The sequence below is a fragment of the Engystomops pustulosus genome, chromosome 3 (assembly GCF_040894005.1).
Source record: "Engystomops pustulosus chromosome 3, aEngPut4.maternal, whole genome shotgun sequence".
NCBI lineage: Eukaryota > Metazoa > Chordata > Amphibia > Anura > Leptodactylidae > Engystomops > Engystomops pustulosus.
Genome location: NC_092413.1, coordinates 129,166,877 through 129,189,990, shown reverse-complemented (window position 1 = coordinate 129,189,990; position 23,114 = coordinate 129,166,877). Strand labels below are relative to the sequence as shown.

At 44.7% G+C, this 23,114-nt stretch overlaps 1 protein-coding gene across 4 annotated transcripts in view; it reads right to left on the bottom strand.

Moving 5' to 3' along the window:
- Window positions 1–23,114, bottom strand: part of IMPG1 (interphotoreceptor matrix proteoglycan 1) — a 236,679-nt gene that overhangs the window by 137,189 nt on the left and 76,376 nt on the right. For all 4 annotated transcript variants that reach the window (XM_072142085.1, XM_072142084.1, XM_072142086.1 and 1 more), the window contains exons 4-7: window positions 9,096–9,124; window positions 7,007–7,077; window positions 4,219–4,307; window positions 2,601–2,750 (exon numbers count right to left, since the gene is read on the bottom strand). In XM_072142085.1, the coding sequence (XP_071998186.1) occupies window positions 2,601–2,750; window positions 4,219–4,307; window positions 7,007–7,077; window positions 9,096–9,124 (339 nt within the window). The remainder of the gene's footprint in view (window positions 1–2,600; window positions 2,751–4,218; window positions 4,308–7,006; window positions 7,078–9,095; window positions 9,125–23,114) is intronic.

Genomic DNA, 23,114 nt, shown 5'->3' with positions numbered 1-23,114 from the left:
TAGTTTCAGTACGTAACCATCTTCACATATGAGACCTGATGTTTAAGTGAGTCATTATCATTTATGCCTGCTACTTGCATTAACAATAACTTATTTTCTCTTTATATGAGTGTCTTATTTGTCAGTCTCATTATGATTCCATAAAGAAACACTATTACGAATGCATGTGCATAAATAGTCTTAATTTCCCATGTCAGTCCACATCTCCAGCACAATTGATTGCTGAATTCACTTAAGACCATTATGAATGGCAGTGATATTTTCAGAAAAGGAAATCTTGTTGATTTTCCTCAAGGTAAAAACTAGCAGTTACCGTTTTGCATGCAATACACATTGGGCTGTTAATGGGCCAATAATTCCAGATGGCTTTTAGGCTCTCTGACTAAAGTACTACAATCTGCACAAGTGAAAATATTCTAATGGATAAAGAGACTGAAAGCTTGTTGTGCAGATTTATAAATGGGATTCTGCAAGAGAGCATTTGTTTTTTTCATCAATCATTTCAATAGTGTGCATTTGTCTTCCTGCTTTACGGGTCTCCTTTCTATGGCACTATATACTAGACTATTATTCATCGCTGCTTGTTATCACTGACAATACATGTCAGGCCCAAGAGCAGTTTACCTAAAAGAAAGTCTGAAGAAAATAAAAATCAACTGCATGACTGGTGGAAGGTGGCCAAATCCTACTATGTGGTTCACAAAAGAAGATCTGGCAACCAGTTTTTCTGTCAGCATATGAGAAAACAAACCTGATTTCTTAATGGACTCTTTTCACACAGTAAAATATATCTATAGCTAGAGATTATATGAGTTATTAACTATTTTTACCTGTCAATGAGATATTCTTGCTATATTAATACCTGTATGTCTATGCACCACATTTTGTTCAGTTAACAAGTGTATTAGTTTTCTGTACTGCATTTTGGGACTTACTAATTATTAACCCCTTAAATGGGTATTCCCATACCAGTTTCTTAAATATACTCAGGATAACAAAATAACACATTCTTTAATTCACTGTTATTAACAAAAATGCAGCATTTCACAGATATAATTCCAACCTGGCTCTATCACTCCTGGTGTTTACAATGTGGTTGCCCTGGATATGAATCAAATCTTCCCATGAATACCTTCTCTTGTCTGCACACTGCAGTGCTCCCCGCCGCTTTACAAGACTAGCTAAGACATAGGCACTTCCTGCCATCATGAAGAGACTTACTCTATCAGCTACAGACAAGATATGTTCTTTATAGCAGAGCTATGTGTGTGTGATATAGGTGAGATAGCAGAGCTGACTGTGTGTGTTATAGGTGAGATAGCAGTACTGGAGTGTGTCGCTGTGTTATATCCATCACATGACTCTGATCTCTCTTTTTCTATGTGTCAGCTACAAGTAAAATCATTGACATTATCACATTAGCACATTATCAGCACACAGCATCTTCCAGCAGAGAGGAATCATGAAGTGTCTGCTTAGAGAGCCTCCAACCACACTGAAATTTACACTGACCATCACTGAGGTATAGGAGCTAAAACAGCAATAAAACTGTGTAAAATTGTAAAAAAGTTAAAGAAATTGAATTGTAAAGGAGTAAAGGAGGTTAAAATGGGATAAAAGAAAAAAATAACCTTACTATGTAATAGTTAAAATTAATTCAGCTGGGGAATGTAGCAAAGACAATACGGGCAGCCTTCTAGAGACAACGGCTTTCCCAAGACTGACAAAGGCGTCCTCTGGATTCACTGATTTAAATCCAGTGAGTTTTGGGCCCCAAACCCCTGACTGTGGGGAGTCCCCATTACCCTGTCCCTTCAGATTATTTTGATTAAAACACCATCACTTTTGATTGGAAGATGTCACAACCTTGCCATTGCCTCCAATCATCAGGGTACCTCGCTACCTCTCACCCCATACCAAACTTGAGGTGGCTTAATATCAGAAGTGTTCCGCAATTTGACCCAGTTTACACCCAGCTAAGTTCTTGAAATTAAGGAGATAGAGGCACCGCAAACCCCTGAACCCTCTCCTGTAAATGAAAACTCATAATCAAGAGTGGGGTCCAAGCTATGAAACAAATATAATTTTCATTAGTGTTTTTTAGGCAGTACAGAAGCACACAAATGTTTCCATCCTTTGATCCCCTTGCTCAGGAGCTGAGCCTGGAAGAGGTGTCAATGCTCACACTCCCTCTGTAAACAGGTTTCCCCACAGTCTTTGGCAAACATGGACCATCTGTGGTTAGGCACCACAGAGAATTCCTTCCTGGCAGATCCTGTCTGGGCTTTAAAGTGTAATAAACATTTACACTACAAAAAGGGTCAGTTTATGGCTGTCTGCGACCAAAGGTGAGTGTAATTAAAGGACTGGAGACAACTGCTTATGGCTATTTTCATATTATTTAGCACACTTTTCATTACACAAACAATATCAACTACTGCATTGGTGCCAGAACAGTTACATCATGGTGCATTGAGGGGTTAAATGAAGTTATATTTATCACAATGTCTGATGCTGGATGATAATTAAGGTGCAGTTTGCAGCTATCTTTACCAAGTTTTCGGACAGTATTAATCTGGTCCACTGCAGCATGCCCATACCTGAAGCTGGAAATTTGCGGAGAGTTCTTGGTACTGAGGCGAGTTTGGATCGCTAAGCTCGGAGGTAAATTCTTGGTTGTTGAGAGTAACTGTGAACTCTACAATTTGCTGTTTTGGCTGTTCTGGTACCAGATTTGTGACTTCTGTTTCCTAAAAATGCAGAATTGTCAGTTTAAAAAATACAGTATAAACCACCTGAATTCATAACTCATATTCTGGAGATCTAAAACAAAATATCCCTCTGTCTCCCAGTGTTAAAATGTGACAAGTGGCCGTTCCAATTACATAATACAGAGTTAATATTTATCAGAAGAAATCGGTACCACAGAGCAAGTTACTACTGCCAAACAAAATCCTAGTTGCCTTCTTTTTGTGGGATAAGTTAAGAAAATACTTAATTTAAACTATAAAATACCAAAAGATTATTGTCTCATAATATGGTATCTCAGGTTCTGTTAGTAAGCAACCATGTCAGAATCTATGGTGGAGGCTCTAAATGGTTCTTCCAATTAAAATTTACTAACAAAACCTTAAGGTGTAACTAAATCTTTGAATTTTTTTTTTTTTTCATTTCAAACATGAATAGAGCAGGTAATGATAGTAAACTTTGTAATATACTCCACTTCCTGGCTGCAATGTTAAAATATCCAATGAGTCAAATGAAGCCCTGCATATTCATGAGTTACTTGCATTTTCCTGTTCCTAGTTCCTGATTGACAAGTCTCAGTGTTACAGAACTGCTGCTATGTGGAACATTGAGTTCGATCTCTGTTACATTGGCCACTTCATGTCATGTGACCAGGCTGCATAATCTAAGGTCCTATTACATTTTCACAATCCACCCTATGTATGTATCTGATCAAATTAAATCACAGCAGCCTTCATGGAGGATGGGGAGGTGTAGAAGTCCGCAAAGGCATGCTGTAATCATGCCATGATACTGCCATTTGATCAGATATATGCATGTTGTACAGTTTGGCAATGTTAGGAGGCTAAAGGACCCGGTAATGATGTCAACATCACATGACATGGGGAGATTAAGGGTAGTTCATGGGCATATATCAGATATATATATATATATATATATATATATATATATATATATATATATATATAATACATTTTTAGCTAAAAGAAGGAAGTTAATAGGGTTCTATGAGAGCCTGTTACTAGCTCTATTTGTAAAAATGTGGTGACAGGTTCCTTTAAGTCTAAGTATCTATAACGTATCTGCTACGTGGCAATAGCGGCTTTCATAGTTTTGTTTTGCACATGTTTTCAAACTTTTTTCATTAAAGCATACTATTTTATTGTCATGCTGAAGAAAATGCATTGTTTTTTCCTTCTATTGTTGATCAGCAGAGCAGCCTGGTTTCCCAATTCCTGTACACAACACCTTAATTCCGTCCACCTGGACATCAAGCCTGCTAGGAGTGGTGAGTTAGTTTTCCACATATCGTTCTTTAGAGGCACCATTCTGCTCTATGGAGCAGTTAGAAAGAAAATCTCAGAAGAACTAACAGACAGTAAGAAGAAGGCTGAAGGTTGTTTGTGTCAATACCAATTATAGTCTAGTCTACTTTTTTTACAAAATAATACATATCTCTATTTGAAATACCTCTAATAAAGGCTTGGTGTGATTTATAATTTCATTCAATAGAGTATCATTTAACGTTGCAGGGAAAGTTGGATCAGACTGAGGATAACCTGCAATGTAAAACAAATCAATGTCATAATTATATTCATATTTTTGGTGTTAACAATGTTTAAAGGAGAACTAGAACTTTGAAGCATATTTTAGGTGATGATAGACATTGTAATATATCTCATTAAGTAAAACGGTTCCTCTCTACCCTTTTTCTGCAATGAGCAGTGTAACTAATGTGTACAACACAGCATAGAGATAAGGTAAAGATCAACTCTTTTCAAAACTAGAGAATATATTCCCTGCTGGTTCCGTTCTGAGACTGTTAGTAAAGAGTTGAGTCATTAAGAACTTTTTCAGGCTCCTTATCTCTCAGCTGTCAGTGGAGTTAGAGACATAAAGCTGATTGCTGTAATCAGGAAGGGAGGAATGGGAAAGAACATGGATACAATTTTCTCTAATAAAGTATTTAATAATGTTTACTATTACTATGTGTACTATTGATTTTTGCAATTTTATTATTAATTTAGTTGCGCTTCTAATATAAAAGTACATCTTGAAAATGTTTATTTTTTACTGCCAGCTGCTCATTGATCAGCATTCTTTTGAAACCCCTGAACATCAGCTGTCATCAGATTTGCTACTAAACAAAGGAGAAAAAAGTGCACACTAGTTTTATACTAGTTTATAGGATATTTATGCTCTTTCTGTGTATATTTACACACTTCAGAAATCTACAGAAATGTCTCCATGGCAACAGTAAATGTCCTGGTAAGTTGAATTGCAAAGGGAGCTATAACTCACCTGATCTTCCCTGTCTGGATACCATTTGAGCCTGGTGATCACAGGCAGTTCTATAAATTTAATTTTACTGTTTGGCAAGTAGTTCAGATAACTGCATATTTATGCCTTGCTTTACCATTAAATCCATGGTGAACATTATTTACTATGCAACATGTTCTCTGCAATGTAAATCGATTCTGCTCAAACAGCCACTGCTTGAGGATTATTTTTTAAGTATATGAAGGACATTTATCAAGACCTGAGTTTAGTACGTCAGTATTGAAATCCCCCAACACTAGAGCAGGATGCGAAAAAGATATGACATAGTTCATGTCCTCCACAGGTCCTAGTCATATTCATTTTAAGCAGTGAAGGTCTGAGGGTCGGAGGTAGGAAAGGGTTAATATCCTGGGTAGTTCTCAGCTGTTTCCTATTTCTTCAATATCCTCTTATATAGCTTCCCTGGCTGCCAGAGCTTGTAAATTCTTTGGCTCAGTCATTGCTGCACTGTTATCTATTGTTATCTGTTATTATCTGCTTGTTGCCTGTCTTTAGACCTTGCACTGTTCTCTTATATTTAAAATGTGGTACCTGCTTTGATATCTTGTTGTAACTGTGGTCTAATTGACTACTCTTTCAATATTAGTTCTATTTTCACTATCCACTCCATCCACCATCAGATGTCAGGAAAAAGCGATCTCCCCTCTTTCCCTTTCCGGGTCACTCAGGGTCTGGCAGCAGGTTCCTGTGGGCTCACCCTTTTCAAGGTTATCTACCACAGGTAGGGCCCTATTCTTAGGATAAGCTGTCCATCACTTTCCTAGTCTAAGCTTAGTGCTAGGTCTGACAGTGGAAGCAACAATTGCAAGGCTGTTTACAATATCATTACAGCCCTATGCTAATCCTCTGAAATCCGAATAACCAAACATGGGAGTTTTATTTATAACTAAAGAAGAGCAAATCTGTTAAACTTCGGGTGCGGTGAGGAGGTCCAACTTTGATTAAAAAAAGTTTGGTTCCAGTACCCAAATTTGATCTTAACCCCATAGCGCAATAAGACATACCCTTACGTCTTGTTACGCATGGGGGAGTATGAAGAGGGCTCCCGAGATGACCCCTCTTCATACTCACCGGGCGTTTGCTTCAAAATGAACTCATAGGCTCACAGGCAAAACACAGGTAATCCCCCCCCCCCCAAAAAAAAAAAATTATTGAGGCAGCACATCTGTTGAAGAAAAGGTGTTTATTCACCCAAGGTGCAGGTGCGACTTTTCAACCCCTCAATGGAGCTATTTTCAAGCATGTGTATGTATGTATTACATTATTGAATGTAGGATACAAATGTAGCTGATTTATTTTTGATTTTATCAGTAAAGCAAAGTAACTTGATGTCTCTATGATTCAGGGAGTTGGCTTAGATTTTAGTCATAGATTTTAAATGTCAATTTTCTGGCAAAAAAGATGATATGTCTGACCTATGGCCCCGCCTATTCACATCCTTGATAGAAGTAGATGGTTTTGTCCACTAAATGGTGGGCATGCTGAGGAACTCTCTTATTCAGGAAAATAGGAGCAAATCTGCTGTACTCCAGGTATACTGATAAGCAGAGGATGGAGTCTGTTTTATCATCAAATTTTTTTAGGTTGTGTAAAGTACAGAACAAGCTCTAAATTCAAAAATATCTGTCAAAAGTGTAAAGTCCAGGCTTTCACATGCAGTCTGAGTATTTTCTGGTGACAAATTATCATATATAATTTATAGATTTGCTGAATGTGACTGTTTTTCTAATTGTGCCCCAGAGCTTCATAAATACAATAGACTGTTTTTCTTTTAATTAAGTGATATTTCTAGTTGCCATTACATATTTTCAAGCAGTAGCTGACAGATGCCATAGTATATCTTGGAAGAAGAAGAAGTAATTAGTGGTAATTGCATAATCATTAACATTAGTACTGTAAATCGTTTAAGAAGACTTACCAGTTGCGGACACAGGAGAGTCCTCAATTACAACTGGAGAGAAAGTGGCTTCTGTATACATCTCATCCTTCCTAGATAATAAGGTGCAATGTCAATGAGTTCTGGAAAAACCTAAAAGAACCATACATGTGGCTCTAATCTATTGCAAGAAAAAAAGCTGAGAAAGATATATGCCACAATTTCATGTACAGCACGCTTATCCATCCTACTGTAAACATTAAATGGATTAATTACTTCTGCTTTTGCAATTTTCCAGTGTTTCCAGTGTGATTGATGTATATACACAAGGATAATAATGCCAATACATATTTAATGGAGGAAATTGCTTTTGTAATGGCTTTGCATCTAATGCAACATTACATTAGTACAGACAGACCGTGTAATGTACAGAAAAAGTTTCCATTTTATATATTATTTCAGTACACTACAGTACACTTCCTCATTCTACCCTTTTCTATATAGAGGCGGTCCCCTTAAGGACACCCAACTGACAGACAAACCCCAGTTACTGATGAACCTCTCAGCCCACATTGGCCGAACTTCAAAAGGGTCTGTAATGCAGCTTTATTTTTTTATCTTTATCCTTGGTCACATTAGATCAAAAAAATGTGAAAATCAAATAGTCACTGGGACAAAAAAAAATTGCATATACTATGTGCCACAGCTACAATTGTAATTTTTTATTTATTCATTTAATAATATGTGCTATATCTAGTCAATTAGGGTTATCTAGACATAATACACAAAAAACAACAGTAATTGTAGACAGATGAAAATGTATTCATACAATAGCCTCTAGACTGATTTTTGTATAGGGATAAGCCTGACAAAGAAGTATATACTGTATAATTTATCTGGACCTAAAAAGGCCATGTATCACCACACCTGGGGTGAATGATCTCCATATGCTGGAATAAAAGAATGTATGTCTATAATAATTTAGGCACTAACCTATGCCGATCTTCTGGAGAACATGGTATTTTTTTTATATTCGTCTGTCTAGAGTTTTAATCTGTATTGTAGATTAATTCACTTTTTTCTGTATTGTTATATTGAATTACAATGTTATTATTATAAACAATATAAATACTGTTCCACAGTATTTTCAGACATGTGATTAAGACTTTGCTTACCGATTTCCCTACCATGTGAGATACTGTATTGTCAGCTTGTACTGATTGTTCTTTTTAAAGAATTTAGGGCAGTAATCCTGCCCAGTTGCTTTATTGGATTTTCTTAACAATTGTAAGTCCTCATTAACAAATTAACAGCTTATTGAATGAAAGTAAATTCCCCTCAACCCTGCCCAGGTCAGAATTGATTAACAATACATCAATTATGCCAAACATGTGAAAAATCAGCAAACCTGTAGGGTTTACCAATATGTTATATTCACTTTGCTATATTTATAATTATCTTTGTCTTTTATATGTTTTACATAAAGTGAAAACATGGGTAATTGTTATTGTGTTGTAGTTAAAGCTATTATGTTTCTACCTTACACGGCTAGTTATCTTAATGGTAGACATCCATACCGGTGGACATCCATAAATAAGGGAATCCTAGTTCCACTGTTCTATTGATCCATGGACCTGAGACTACACACGAGGGGCAGGAAAGATTTTATCATCTCTATTAATACAGGTTTAGGTTAAATAAACTCTGCATCCATAATAGAACCACCATATAACAAATCTAGAGTTTACCCGGTAAACTGTACTTTTCTCTGGTTTCCTCCATTTCTTTATTCACCTCCCACGTCAGGTCTCTCCAGAAATTGGAATGTCTGTTAGTCTCTTAAATGCCTTCTTCTATGTTCATGTAGTGGGGGGGGGGGGGGGGGTATATAGTTTTGACTGATGGAAAGTTTTAGTGATGTTATGTTGGCCATTTATGTTTAGTCAAATGTTGTTTCATTTTAAGGGACTCAATTGAAATCGAACAGTGCAGCAGATATCTTTTATTGCAGTGCACCTCCTACTAGAGGGCTACCTTTAATTTTATGGCTGCAGGAAACAGAAAATGATTAGTAAGCTAATCAGGTGAAAGTGTTAATGGGCATTTCCTAACATTTATAGAGATTACTTACTTTTCAGGCACTCTCTTGTCTTTAACTCGCTAGAAAAGAAGAAAGTATGCGTTATTCTTCATCATTCAGTTATTACTATCACATAACATGCAGACAGGAAGTAGGAGCTTAAAGGGGTATTCTCATCTGGGCATTTACATTCAGTTTAATTAATCTGCCATATATATACATTTCTTCAATTGGATGTTATTAAACAAAATGTTCCTGTGTGAAGATAATTTCTCATAAATGTAGTCATATGGTCCCTTAGAAACAAGACTGTGTCCTTGGTTACGGCCACCCCTGCTGCAGGGATTGCACAAGGAAACAAAAAGTTTCTGAATATTAAATGTCCGAGGAGTTGCTGCATGTCCCACAGCCGTCCTGTGGTAATAAACGCTGTATCCATGTGGTCAGGCAGAGCTCAATAGCGTATATCCGTCCACTGCTGCCAAAATGTGAGGTGGTCGTATCCGGGGAAGCTATCTCGTTTCTAGGGGACAACATGGAAACATTTAAGAGAAATTCTCTTCACACGGGAGCATTTTTTTTAAATAACATCCAATTGAAGAAATGTTTATATTTGGCAAATGAATTTAATTAAATGTAAATCCCCAGATGGGACTACCCCTTTAAGCTCTACACATTAATTCTACCTTAAATCATGAGATAATATTTAATTTCAATTAGTTTGGAAAATACAGAGTTTCCTTCATTTTAAACAAGTGAATTCTTTACAATAATGTTGCTGATCACAGTCTCTGGGATGCAAGATTTCACTTTATTATGATTGAGATAATAATGCAGCCATGCAGTAAAGATATTATTACAGAGTTGTAAAATGGTCAGTATTTTTTGCCACAGTTTAGGAAACTGTCTTGTTTTCATTTATGTGCAAATATTCACTGTTATACATAAAGTGGATTGTTGTTTTTTTTTTGGAAAGAAGGAAACTAAAATTTCACTCAGTAGACATTCACCATTGATGATTGAGTCCTGAAAATATGTTCACCTTACTACATGTAACTAATCAACCAAGGAGATGCCACCACTAAAAATGGAGTAGGTACAGGATTATACTTGTATAATAGATGCTGTTCCTTCCCCAGTGCACAAATTTGAACTGCAGTGTAGGATAAATCCAAATATATGTAGTGTACAATTACTTAGATAAAGAAAATGAAAGGTAGGGTTTAATCTTTTATATCTTGTGCATCATTATGAAACCTTACATTACGATCCACTCCTAACTAGAGATGAGCGAACATACTCGTCCGAGCTTGATGCTCGATCGAGCATTAGCGTACTCGTAACTGCTCGTTGCTCGGACGAGTATTTCGCCCGCTCGAGAAAATGGCAGCTCCCGCCGTTTTGCTTTTTGGCGGCCAGAAACAGAGCCAATCACAAGCCAGGAGACTCTGCACTCCACCCAGCATGACGTGGTACCCTTACACGTAGATAGCAGTGGTTGGCTGGCCAGATCAGGTGACCCTGGGATAGACTAGCCGCTGCCCGCGCTGCTCGGATCATTCTCTGTCTGGATGCCGCTAGGGAGAGAGCTGCTGCTGCTCAGGGAAAGCGTTAGGGTGTTCTATTAGCTTACTGTTAGGCAGGAGTGATTCTTAAAGAACCCAACAGCCCTTCTTAGGGCTACAATAACGTTATAATTTTTTTTTTTTTTTATTTGCAGCTAGTACCATATTGTGAGGAATTAGCAGGGGGACTTGCTACCGTTGTGTTTAGCTCTTAGTGACACACATATCCACCTCAAACACCAAAGTGGGAAAATTTATTAGGGGTTTGAGTAGAATTAGGCACAGTCTGCCAGTTTCTTTTTATTTTACGTTTATTTTTTTCATAACTCAGCGTCATCTCATCTGGCATAGTAGTGTGCTGTAATACTTGGCTAGAAAATAGCCATAGGAGAATACAAACGTCTTAATTACGCCTGCAGTAGCGTTATATATATTTGATTTCTGGTTGATCTGCTGGTGGCTGTACTTGCTGCAGTGCATCTACTATCAAATTGGGAGCAATTTGGAGTCAGACTTGCGACCACTGTGTTTTAGTGACGCACATATCCATCGCAAAGACCGAAGTGGGAAAATTTATTAGGGCCCGGGGTTGTATTTCAATTAGGCACAGTCTGCCAGTTTCTTTTTATTTTACGTTTATTTTTTTCATAACTCAGCGTCATCTCATCTGGCATAGTAGTGTGCTGTTATACTTGGCTAGAAAATAGCCATAGGAGAATACAAACGTCTTAATTACGCCTACAGTAGCGTTATATATATTTGATTTCTGGTTGATCTGCTGGTGGCTGTACTTGCTGCAGTGCATCTACTATCAAATTGGGAGCAATTTGGAGTCAGACTTGCGACCACTGTGTTTTAGTGACGCACATATCCATCGCAAAGACCGAAGTGGGAAAATTTATTAGGGCCCGGGGTTGTATTTCAACTAGGCACAGTCTGCCATTTCCTTTTTTATTTTACGTTTATTTTTTTCATAACTCAGCGTCATCTCATCTGGCATAGTAGTGTGCTGTAATACTTGGCTAGAAAATAGCCATAGCAATAGGATAGCATCGTTTGGTTTTAAAAACTAAAAAACACAAAAAAAAAAAAAAAAAAAAAAGTTAAAAAAAAAATACAAGTTATAACTCTCATTTTCAAAATGTTTAACCCGAGGGCTAGGGGTAGAGGACGAGGGCGGGGACGTGGGCGTCCAACTACTGCAGGGGTCAGAGGCCGTGGTCCTGGGCGGGGTGAGACACCACCTGCTTATGAGGGAGCAGGGGAACGCCGCAGAGCTACACTCCCTAGGTTCATGTCTGAAGTTACTGGGACTCGTGGTAGAGCACTGTTGAGGCCAGAACAGTGCGAACAGGTGATGTCGTGGATTGCCGACAATGCTTCGAGCAATTTGTCCACCAGTCAGTCTTCCACGCAGTCCACCCATGTCACCGAAATCGGCACTCCTCCAGCTCCTGCACCTCAGCCTCCTCCCCCCCAGTCTGCCCCCTCCCAGCAAAATTTGCCATTTGAACCGGCATACTCTGAGGAACTGTTTTCTGGACCCTTCCCACAGTCACAAACCACTTGTCCGGTTGCTGATGAGCAATTTTCTGATGCCCAGGTTTTCCACCAGTCGCAGTCTGTGGGTGATGATGACCTTGTTGACGTAGTGGAAGAAGTGTGTAAAGAGGTGTCCGACGATGAGGAGACACGGTTGTCAGACAGTGGGGAAGTTGTTGTCAGGGCAGGAAGTCCGAGGGGGGAGCAGACTGAGGGATCGGAGGATGATGAGGTGACAGGCCCAAGCTGGGTTGAGAGGCCGGGTGAACACAGTGCTTCTGAGACGGAGGAGAGTCCTCGACCAGAACAGGTTGGAAGAGGCAGTGGTGGGGCCAGACGGAGAGGCAGGGCCAGAGCTGGTGCATCAGCGCCAAATGTGTCAACTAGTGAAGCTCCCGTGGCGAGGGCTCCTGCGGCGAGGGCTAGATTTTCAGAAGTCTGGAGGTTCTTTAAGGAAACACCGGATGACCGACGGACTGTGGTGTGCCACATTTGCCAAACCAGGATCAGCAGGGGTTCCACCACTACTAGCTTAACTACCACCAGTATGCGCAGGCATATGAATGCTAAACACCCCACTCAGTGGCAACAAGCGCGTTCACCTCCGGCCGTGCACACCACTGCTCCTTCCCCTGTGTCAGCTGATAGTCAGCCCCCTGCCCAGGACCCTGCCACAAAAACCCCATCGTCACCTCCACGATCCTCCACAGCATCCACCAGCGTTCAGCTCTCCATACCCCAGACGCTGGAGCGGAAACGCAAATATTGTGCAACCCACCCGCACGCCCAAGCCCTTAATGTGCACATTTCCAGATTGCTAAGCCTGGAGATGCTGCCCTATAGGCTAGTAGAGACCGAGGCCTTTCGCAGCCTCATGGCGGCGGCCGCCCCTCGGTATTCGGTCCCCAGCCGCCACTACTTTTCCCGATGTGCCGTCCCAGCCCTGCACCAGCACGTGTCAGACAACATAATCCGTGCCCTGACCAACGCCGTTTCTGACAAGGTCCACCTGACCACGGACACGTGGACGAGTGCTGCCGGGCAGGGCCACTATATATCTCTGACGGCACATTGGGTTAACTTGGTGGAGGCTGGGACCGAGTGTGACCCTGCGGCTGGTCATATACTGCCGACGCCGAGGATTGCGGGGCCTACCTCGGTCCAGGTGTTTGAGGCCTACTATGCCTCCTCCTCCTCCCACCCCTCCTCCACCTCCTCCTCCGAACGACCATCCGTGGGCATGGCGCCATCAGTCGGTAGCTCTAGGCACAGCAGCAGTGCCGTCGCTAAGCGACAGCAGGCGGTGCTCAAACTGCTGAGCCTAGGCGATAAAAGGCACACCGCCCAAGAACTATTACAGGGCATCACGGCGCAGACTGATCTGTGGCTGGCACCGCTGAACCTGAAGCCAGGCATGGTTGTGTGTGACAACGGCCGTAACCTGGTGGCGGCTCTGCAACTCGGCAGACTGACACATGTGCCATGCCTGGCCCATGTGTTAAATCTGATAGTTCAGCGTTTCCTCAAGACATACCCCAATCTGTCTGATTTGCTCACGAAGGTGCGCCGCATCTGTGCGCATTTCAGGAAGTCCAGCACAGATGCTGCCACTCTCAGGGCAGCGCAGCGCCGCCTCCAACTGCCCGCTCACCGACTGTTGTGCGACGTGCCCACGAGGTGGAATTCAACACTGACCATGTTATCCAGAGTTTACCAGCAGCGCCGAGCGATTGTAGACTGCCAGATGTCAACTTCCACCAGAACTGGTAGTCAGGTCAGTCAGCTTCCTCAAGTCTACAATGAGGAGTGGACGTGGATGTCTGATATCTGTCAGGTGCTGAGTAACTTTGAGGAGTCAACACAGATGGTCAGTGGCGATGCCGCCATCATCAGCCTCACCATCCCGCTGCTTGGCCTGTTGAAAAACTCTCTGGTCAGCATGAAGTCGGAAGCTTTGCGCTCCTCACAAGAGACAGGGGAAGAAGATTCCCTTGTTGATAGCCAAAGCACCCTTAGGTCTGTTTCTCAGCGCATATCGGAGGAGGTGGAGGTGGAGGAGGATGAGGAGGAAGAGGAGGAGAATGTTGGCGAGACACAAGAGGGGACCATTGTTGAGTCCTACACTGTTGAGCGTGTATGGGCAGAAGAAGAGGAGTTGGAGGAGTTGGAGGAGGAGGAAATGGACAGTCAGGCCAGTGAGGGGAGTGAATTCTTACGCGTTGGTACTCTGGCGCATATGGCAGATTTCATGATAGGCTGCCTATCCCGTGACCCTCGCGTTCAAAGAATTTATTCCAGCACCGATTACTGGGTGTTCACTCTCCTGGACCCACGGTACAAGCAAAATCTTTCCACTCTCATCCCTGGAGAGGAAAGGAGTGTGAGAATGCATGAATACCAGCAGGCCCTGGTGCACAAGCTGAAACAGTATTTCCCTTCTGACAGCGCTAGCGGCAGAGTGCGTAGTTCTGCGGGACAAGTAGCGAGGGAGAGTAGGCGAGCAGGCAGCTTGTCCAGCACTGGCAAGGGTACGCTTTACAAGGCTTTTGCCAGCTTTATGTCACCCCAGCAAGACACTGTCACCTGTCCCCAGTCTCGGCAGAGTAGGGCTGATCTTTACAGAAAGATGGTGAGGGAGTACGTAGCTGACCATACCATCGTCCTAAATGATCACACAGCTCCCTACAACTACTGGGTTTCAAAGCTGGACATGTGGCACGAACTGGCGCTCTACGCCTTGGAGGTTCTTGCCTGCCCTGCCGCTAGCGTCTTGTCAGAGCGGGTTTTCAGTGCAGCTGGTGGCATCATCACCGATAAGCGTACACGCCTGTCGACTGACAGCGCTGACAGGCTGACGCTTATCAAGATGAATAAAGCATGGATTTCTCCTAATTTCAAATCTCCAGCAGGTGAAGGAAGCTCAACCTGAATAATTTATCCACTCCTCCTCCTCCTCATTTTCCTCCTTCTCCTCCTCTTTCTACAGTAAAGCAGAGGAAACTGGCTGTTTTTTGACAGGGCCCACTGGCTCTAGGTATAGTACTTTATGCATTTAATTTTTCTGGAGGGCCACCGACACGGTCCTCTGTTTTAAACAATTTTTGGGAGTGCCACATACAGGCACTCAATCTATTCCATTTTTCTGGAGGGCCACCTACCTGCTCCTCTGGTTTGAAAAATTTTTTGGACTGCCACATACAGGCACTCAATCTATTCCATTTTTCTGGAGGGCCACCTACCTGCTCCTCTGGTTTGAAAAATTTTTTGGACTGCCACATACAGGCACTATCCAAATTGAATTGTCTCCATAGCAGCCTCCACACGTTGTCTCCATTGCTACCTCCAAAAGTCGTCCATATAGCTGCCTCCATACATCGTCCCTTTATCAAACGAGGTTTGTCAGGCCGAAATTTGGGTTGTTTTCATGGATTCCACATCAAAGTTGTTAACTTTGTCGCCACCCTGCTGTGTTATCCACAAAATACACTGGCAAACTTTTACCATTTACGGATATTATTTCAGCGCTTCTTGCGCATCTGTTTACATTCCCCTCACCCGCCATATCCTAAACTTATAAGAACGCTACTACACTTGATCTTATACAAAAGGTTCTTAGAAGTGCTGTTTGGGGAGTAGCCTAGAGACAGGGGCTTGGATTGGCGAAAGCTCGCCTAGCAGCGGAGCGCCAGCTCCATGCGCATCATGCGCTTCTTGCGCATCTGTTTACATTCCCCTCACCCGCCATATCCTAAACTTATAAGAACGCTACTACACTTGATCTTATACAAAAGGTTCTTAGAAGTGCTGTTTGGGGAGTAGCCTAGAGACAGGGGCTTGGATTGGCGAAAGCTCGCCTAGCAGCGGAGCGCCAGCTCCATGCGCATCATGCGCTTCTTGCGCATCTGTTTACATTCCCCTCACCCGCCATATCCTAAACTTATAAGAACGCTACTACACTTGATCTTATACAAAAGGTTCTTAGAAGTGCTGTTTGGGGAGTAGCCTAGAGACAGGGGCTTGGATTGGCGAAAGCTCGCCTAGCAGCGGAGCGCCAGCTCCATGCGCATCATGCGCTTCTTGCGCATCTGTTTACATTCCCCTCACCCGCCATATCCCAAACTTATAAGAACGCTACTACACTTAACTTGGTGCAGGCTGGGACCGAGTCTGACCCTGGGGCTGGTCATATACTGCCGACGCAGAGGATTGCGGGGCCTACCTCGGTCCAGGTCTCAAAGGCCTACTATACCTCCAAATCCTCCCACCCCTCCTCCACCTCCTCCTCCTCCGAATTACCATCCGTGGGCATGGCGCCATCAGTCGGTAGCTCTAGGCACAGCAGCAGTGCCGTTGCTAAGCGACAGCAGGCGGTGCTCAAACTGCTGAGCCTAGGTGATAAAAGGCACACCGCCCAAGAGCTATTGCAGGGCATTCCACATCAAACTTGTTAACTTTGTCGCCACCCTGCTGTGTAAGCCACAAAATATACTGGAAAACTTTTTTCATTTACGGATATTATTTCAGCGCTTCTTGCGCAGATGTTTACATTCCCCTCACCCGCCATATCCCAAACTTATAAGAACGCTACTACACTTGATCTTATCCGAAAGGTTCTTAGAAGTGCTGTTTGGGGAGTAGCCTAGAGACAGGGGCTTGGATTGGCGAAAGCTCGCCTGGCAGCGGAGCGCCAGCTCCATGCCAAGAACCAACTAACATAGTTTTAACTGCAGTACCTTTAATCTACTACTAGTTCACTGCCTCCATACATCGTCCCCTTATCAAACGAGCTGTGTCAGGCAGAATTTTGGATTGTTTTCATGGCTTCCATGTTAACTTTGTCGCCACCCTGCTGTGTAATCCACAAAATATACTGGCAAACTTTTATCATGTACCAATATTATTTGAGCGCTTCTTGCTCACCTTCTTTGGTTCCTCTCTGCTACCCATTGGTTTGAAGCCTGAGTCCATTTAGGGTATGTCGCCATGCCACTCTCTAGCCTTCCGCTGCTGCCGCTGCCTCTGCATGCCGTCCCCTATAGTGTCAGGGTCAATTATTGGATGTTTTAGATGCTATCTAGCTTCATTCTGTCACTCTGTCATGGCCATGCTGTTGCCCATAATTTTGGCATAATGGTGCGATTAAGCAGCCTCAGAGGCATCCATGCATGCTGCCCCTGCTGTTTCCTGTCCATTTCCGTGGTGTTTCCATCCTTTTCTGAGGTTCCCAGGTGTTTGGCCAAGCTTCCCTGTGCAGAGCCTTGGTCCCCTTGAAAAATGCTCGAGTCTCCCATTGACTTCAATGGGGCTCGTTACTCGAAACGAGCACTCGAGCATCGGGAAAAGTTCGTCTCGAATAACGAGTACCCGAGCATTTTAGTGCTCGCTCATCTCTACTCCTAACCTAAAAATGTATCCCTACTGTTAACCATTAGTTCAGTATTAGAGATGAGCGAGCACTAAAATGCTCGGGTACTCGTTATTCGAGACGAACTTTTCCCGATGCTCGAGTGCTCGTTTCGAGTAACGAGCCCCATTGAAGTCAATGGGAGACTCGAGCATTTTTCAAGGGGACCAAGGCTCTGCACAGGGAAGCTTGGCCAAACACCTGGGAACCTCAGAAAAGGATGGAAACACCACGGAAATGGACAGGAAACAGCAGGGGCAGCATGCATGGATGCCTCTGAGGCTGCTTAATCGCACCATTATGCCAAAATTATGGGCAACAGCATGGCCATGACAGAGTGACAGAATGAAGCTAGATAGCATCTAAAACATCCAATAATTGACCCTGACACTATAGGGGACGGCATGCAGAGGCAGCGGCAGCAGCGGAAGGCTAGAGAGTGGCATGGCGACATACCCTAAATGGACTCAGGCTTCAAACCAATGGGTAGCAGAGAGGAACCAAAGAAGGTGAGCAAGAAGCGCTCAAATAATATTGGTACATGATAAAAGTTTGCCAGTATATTTTGTGGATTACACAGCAGGGTGGCGACAAAGTTAACATGGAAGCCATGAAAACAATCCAAAATTCTGCCTGACACAGCTCGTTTGATAAGGGGACGATGTATGGAGGCAGTGAACTAGTAGTAGATTAAAGGTACTGCAGTTAAAACTATGTTAGTTGGTTCTTGGCATGGAGCTGGCGCTCCGCTGCCAGGCGAGCTTTCGCCAATCCAAGCCCCTGTCTCTAGGCTACTCCCCAAACAGCACTTCTAAGAACCTTTCGGATAAGATCAAGTGTAGTAGCGTTCTTATAAGTTTGGGATATGGCGGGTGAGGGGAATGTAAACATCTGCGCAAGAAGCGCTGAAATAATATCCGTAAATGAAAAAAGTTTTCCAGTATATTTTGTGGCTTACACAGCAGGGTGGCGACAAAGTTAACAAGTTTGATGTGGAATGCCCTGCAATAGCTCTTGGGCGGTGTGCCTTTTATCACCTAGGCTCAGCAGTTTGAGCACCGCCTGCTGTCGCTTAGCAACGGCACTGCTGCTGTGCCTAGAGCTACCGACTGATGGCGCCATGCCCACGGATGGTAATTCGGAGGAGGAGGAGGTGGAGGAGGGGTGGGAGGATTTGGAGGTATAGTAGGCCTTTGAGACCTGGACCGAGGTAGGCCCCGCAATCCTCTGCGTCGGCAGTATATGACCAGCCCCAGGGTCAGACTCGGTCCCAGCCTGCACCAAGTTAAGTGTAGTAGCGTTCTTATAAGTTTGGGATATGGCGGGTGAGGGGAATGTAAACAGATGCGCAAGAAGCGCATGATGCGCATGGAGCTGGCGCTCCGCTGCTAGGCGAGCTTTCGCCAATCCAAGCCCCTGTCTCTAGGCTACTCCCCAAACAGCACTTCTAAGAACCTTTTGTATAAGATCAAGTGTAGTAGCGTTCTTATAAGTTTAGGATATGGCGGGTGAGGGGAATGTAAACAGATGCGCAAGAAGCGCATGATGCGCATGGAGCTGGCGCTCCGCTGCTAGGCGAGCTTTCGCCAATCCAAGCCCCTGTCTCTAGGCTACTCCCCAAACAGCACTTCTAAGAACCTTTTGTATAAGATCAAGTGTAGTAGCGTTCTTATAAGTTTAGGATATGGCGGGTGAGGGGAATGTAAACAGATGCGCAAGAAGCGCATGATGCGCATGGAGCTGGCGCTCCGCTGCTAGGCGAGCTTTCGCCAATCCAAGCCCCTGTCTCTAGGCTACTCCCCAAACAGCACTTCTAAGAACCTTTTGTATAAGATCAAGTGTAGTAGCGTTCTTATAAGTTTAGGATATGGCGGGTGAGGGGAATGTAAACAGATGCGCAAGAAGCGCTGAAATAATATCCGTAAATGGTAAAAGTTTGCCAGTGTATTTTGTGGATAACACAGCAGGGTGGCGACAAAGTTAACAACTTTGATGTGGAATCCATGAAAACAACCCAAATTTCGGCCTGACAAACCTCGTTTGATAAAGGGACGATGTATGGAGGCAGCTATATGGACGACTTTTGGAGGTAGCAATGGAGACAACGTGTGGAGGCTGCTATGGAGACAATTCAATTTGGATAGTGCCTGTATGTGGCAGTCCAAAAAATTTTTCAAACCAGAGGAGCAGGTAGGTGGCCCTCCAGAAAAATGGAATAGATTGAGTGCCTGTATGTGGCAGTCCAAAAAATTTTTCAAACCAGAGGAGCAGGTAGGTGGCCCTCCAGAAAAATGGAATAGATTGAGTGCCTGTATGTGGCACTCCCAAAAATTGTTTAAAACAGAGGACCGTGTCGGTGGCCCTCCAGAAAAATTAAATGCATAAAGTACTATACCTAGAGCCAGTGGGCCCTGTCAAAAAACAGCCAGTTTCCTCTGCTTTACTGTAGAAAGAGGAGGAGAAGGAGGAAAATGAGGAGGAGGAGGAGTGGATAAATTATTCAGGTTGAGCTTCCTTCACCTGCTGGAGATTTGAAATTAGGAGAAATCCATGCTTTATTCATCTTGATAAGCGTCAGCCTGTCAGCGCTGTCAGTCGACAGGCGTGTACGCTTATCGGTGATGATGCCACCAGCTGCACTGAAAACCCGCTCTGACAAGACGCTAGCGGCAGGGCAGGCAAGAACCTCCAAGGCGTAGAGCGCCAGTTCGTGCCACATGTCCAGCTTTGAAACCCAGTAGTTGTAGGGAGCTGTGTGATCATTTAGGACGATGGTATGGTCAGCTACGTACTCCCTCACCATCTTTCTGTAAAGATCAGCCCTACTCTGCCGAGACTGGGGACAGGTGACAGTGTCTTGCTGGGGTGACATAAAGCTGGCAAAAGCCTTGTAAAGCGTACCCTTGCCAGTGCTGGACAAGCTGCCTGCTCGCCTACTCTCCCTCGCTACTTGTCCCGCAGAACTACGCACTCTGCCGCTAGCGCTGTCAGAAGGGAAATACTGTTTCAGCTTGTGCACCAGGGCCTGCTGGTATTCATGCATTCTCACACTCCTTTCCTCTCCAGGGATGAGAGTGGAAAGATTTTGCTTGTACCGTGGGTCCAGGAGAGTGAACACCCAGTAATCGGTGCTGGAATAAATTCTTTGAACGCGAGGGTCACGGGATAGGCAGCCTAGCATGAAATCTGCCATATGCGCCAGAGTACCAACGCGTAAGAATTCACTCCCCTCACTGGCCTGACTGTCCATTTCCTCCTCCTCCAACTCCTCTTCTTCTGCCCATACACGCTCAACAGTGTAGGACTCAACAATGGTCCCCTCTTGTGTCTCGCCAACATTCTCCTCCTCTTCCTCCTCATCCTCCTCCACCTCCACCTCCTCCGATATGCGCTGAGAAACAGACCTAAGGGTGCTTTGGCTATCAACAAGGGAATCTTCTTCCCCTGTCTCTTGTGAGGAGCGCAAAGCTTCCGACTTCATGCTGACCAGAGAGTTTTTCAACAGGCCAAGCAGCGGGATGGTGAGGCTGATGATGGCGGCATCGCCACTGACCATCTGTGTTGACTCCTCAAAGTTACTCAGCACCTGACAGATATCAGACATCCACGTCCACTCCTCATTGTAGACTTGAGGAAGCTGACTGACCTGACTACCAGTTCTGGTGGAAGTTGACATCTGGCAGTCTACAATCGCTCGGCGCTGCTGGTAAACTCTGGATAACATGGTCAGTGTTGAATTCCACCTCGTGGGCACGTCGCACAACAGTCGGTGAGCGGGCAGTTGGAGGCGGCGCTGCGCTGCCCTGAGAGTGGCAGCATCTGTGCTGGACTTCCTGAAATGCGCACAGATGCGGCGCACCTTCGTGAGCAAATCAGACAGATTGGGGTATGTCTTGAGGAAACGCTGAACTATCAGATTTAACACATGGGCCAGGCATGGCACATGTGTCAGTCTGCCGAGTTGCAGAGCCGCCACCAGGTTACGGCCGTTGTCACACACAACCATGCCTGGCTTCAGGTTCAGCGGTGCCAGCCACAGATCAGTCTGCGCCGTGATGCCCTGTAATAGTTCTTGGGCGGTGTGCCTTTTATCGCCTAGGCTCAGCAGTTTGAGCACCGCCTGCTGTCGCTTAGCGACGGCACTGCTGCTGTGCCTAGAGCTACCGACTGATGGCGCCATGCCCACGGATGGTCGTTCGGAGGAGGAGGTGGAGGAGGGGTGGGAGGAGGAGGAGGCATAGTAGGCCTCAAACACCTGGACCGAGGTAGGCCCCGCAATCCTCGGCGTCGGCAGTATATGACCAGCCGCAGGGTCACACTCGGTCCCAGCCTCCACCAAGTTAACCCAATGTGCCGTCAGAGATATATAGTGGCCCTGCCCGGCAGCACTCGTCCACGTGTCCGTGGTCAGGTGGACCTTGTCAGAAACGGCGTTGGTCAGGGCACGGATTATGTTGTCTGACACGTGCTGGTGCAGGGCTGGGACGGCACATCGGGAAAAGTAGTGGCGGCTGGGGACCGAATACCGAGGGGCGGCCGCCGCCATGAGGCTGCGAAAGGCCTCGGTCTCTACTAGCCTATAGGGCAGCATCTCCAGGCTTAGCAATCTGGAAATGTGCACATTAAGGGCTTGGGCGTGCGGGTGGGTTGCACTATATTTGCGTTTCCGCTCCAGCGTCTGGGGTATGGAGAGCTGAACGCTGGTGGATGCTGTGGAGGATCGTGGAGGTGACGATGGGGTTTTTGTGGCAGGGTCCTGGGCAGGGGGCTGACTATCAGCTGACACAGGGGAAGGAGCAGTGGTGTGCACGGCCGGAGGTGAACGCGCTTGTTGCCACTGAGTGGGGTGTTTAGCATTCATATGCCTGCGCATACTGGTGGTAGTTAAGCTAGTAGTGGTGGAACCCCTGCTGATCCTGGTTTGGCAAATGTGGCACACCACAGTCCGTCGGTCATCCGGTGTTTCCTTAAAGAACCTCCAGACTTCTGAAAATCTAGCCCTCGCCGCAGGAGCCCTCGCCACGGGAGCTTCACTAGTTGACACATTTGGCGCTGATGCACCAGCTCTGGCCCTGCCTCTCCGTCTGGCCCCACCACTGCCTCTTCCAACCTGTTCTGGTCGAGGACTCTCCTCCGTCTCAGAAGCACTGTGTTCACCCGGCCTCTCAACCCAGCTTGGGTCTGTCACCTCATCATCCTCCGATCCCTCAGTCTGCTCCCCCCTCGGACTTCCTGCCCTGACAACAACTTCCCCACTGTCTGACAACCGTGTCTCCTCATCGTCGGACACCTCTTTACACACTTCTTCCACTACGTCAACAAGGTCATCATCACCCACAGACTGCGACTGGTGGAAAACCTGGGCATCAGAAAATTGCTCATCAGCAACCGGACAAGTGGTTTGTGACTGTGGGAAGGGTCCAGAAAACAGTTCCTCAGAGTATGCCGGTTCAAATGGCAAATTTTGCTGGGAGGGGGCAGACTGGGGGGGAGGAGGCTGAGGTGCAGGAGCTGGAGGAGTGCCGATTTCGGTGACATGGGTGGACTGCGTGGAAGACT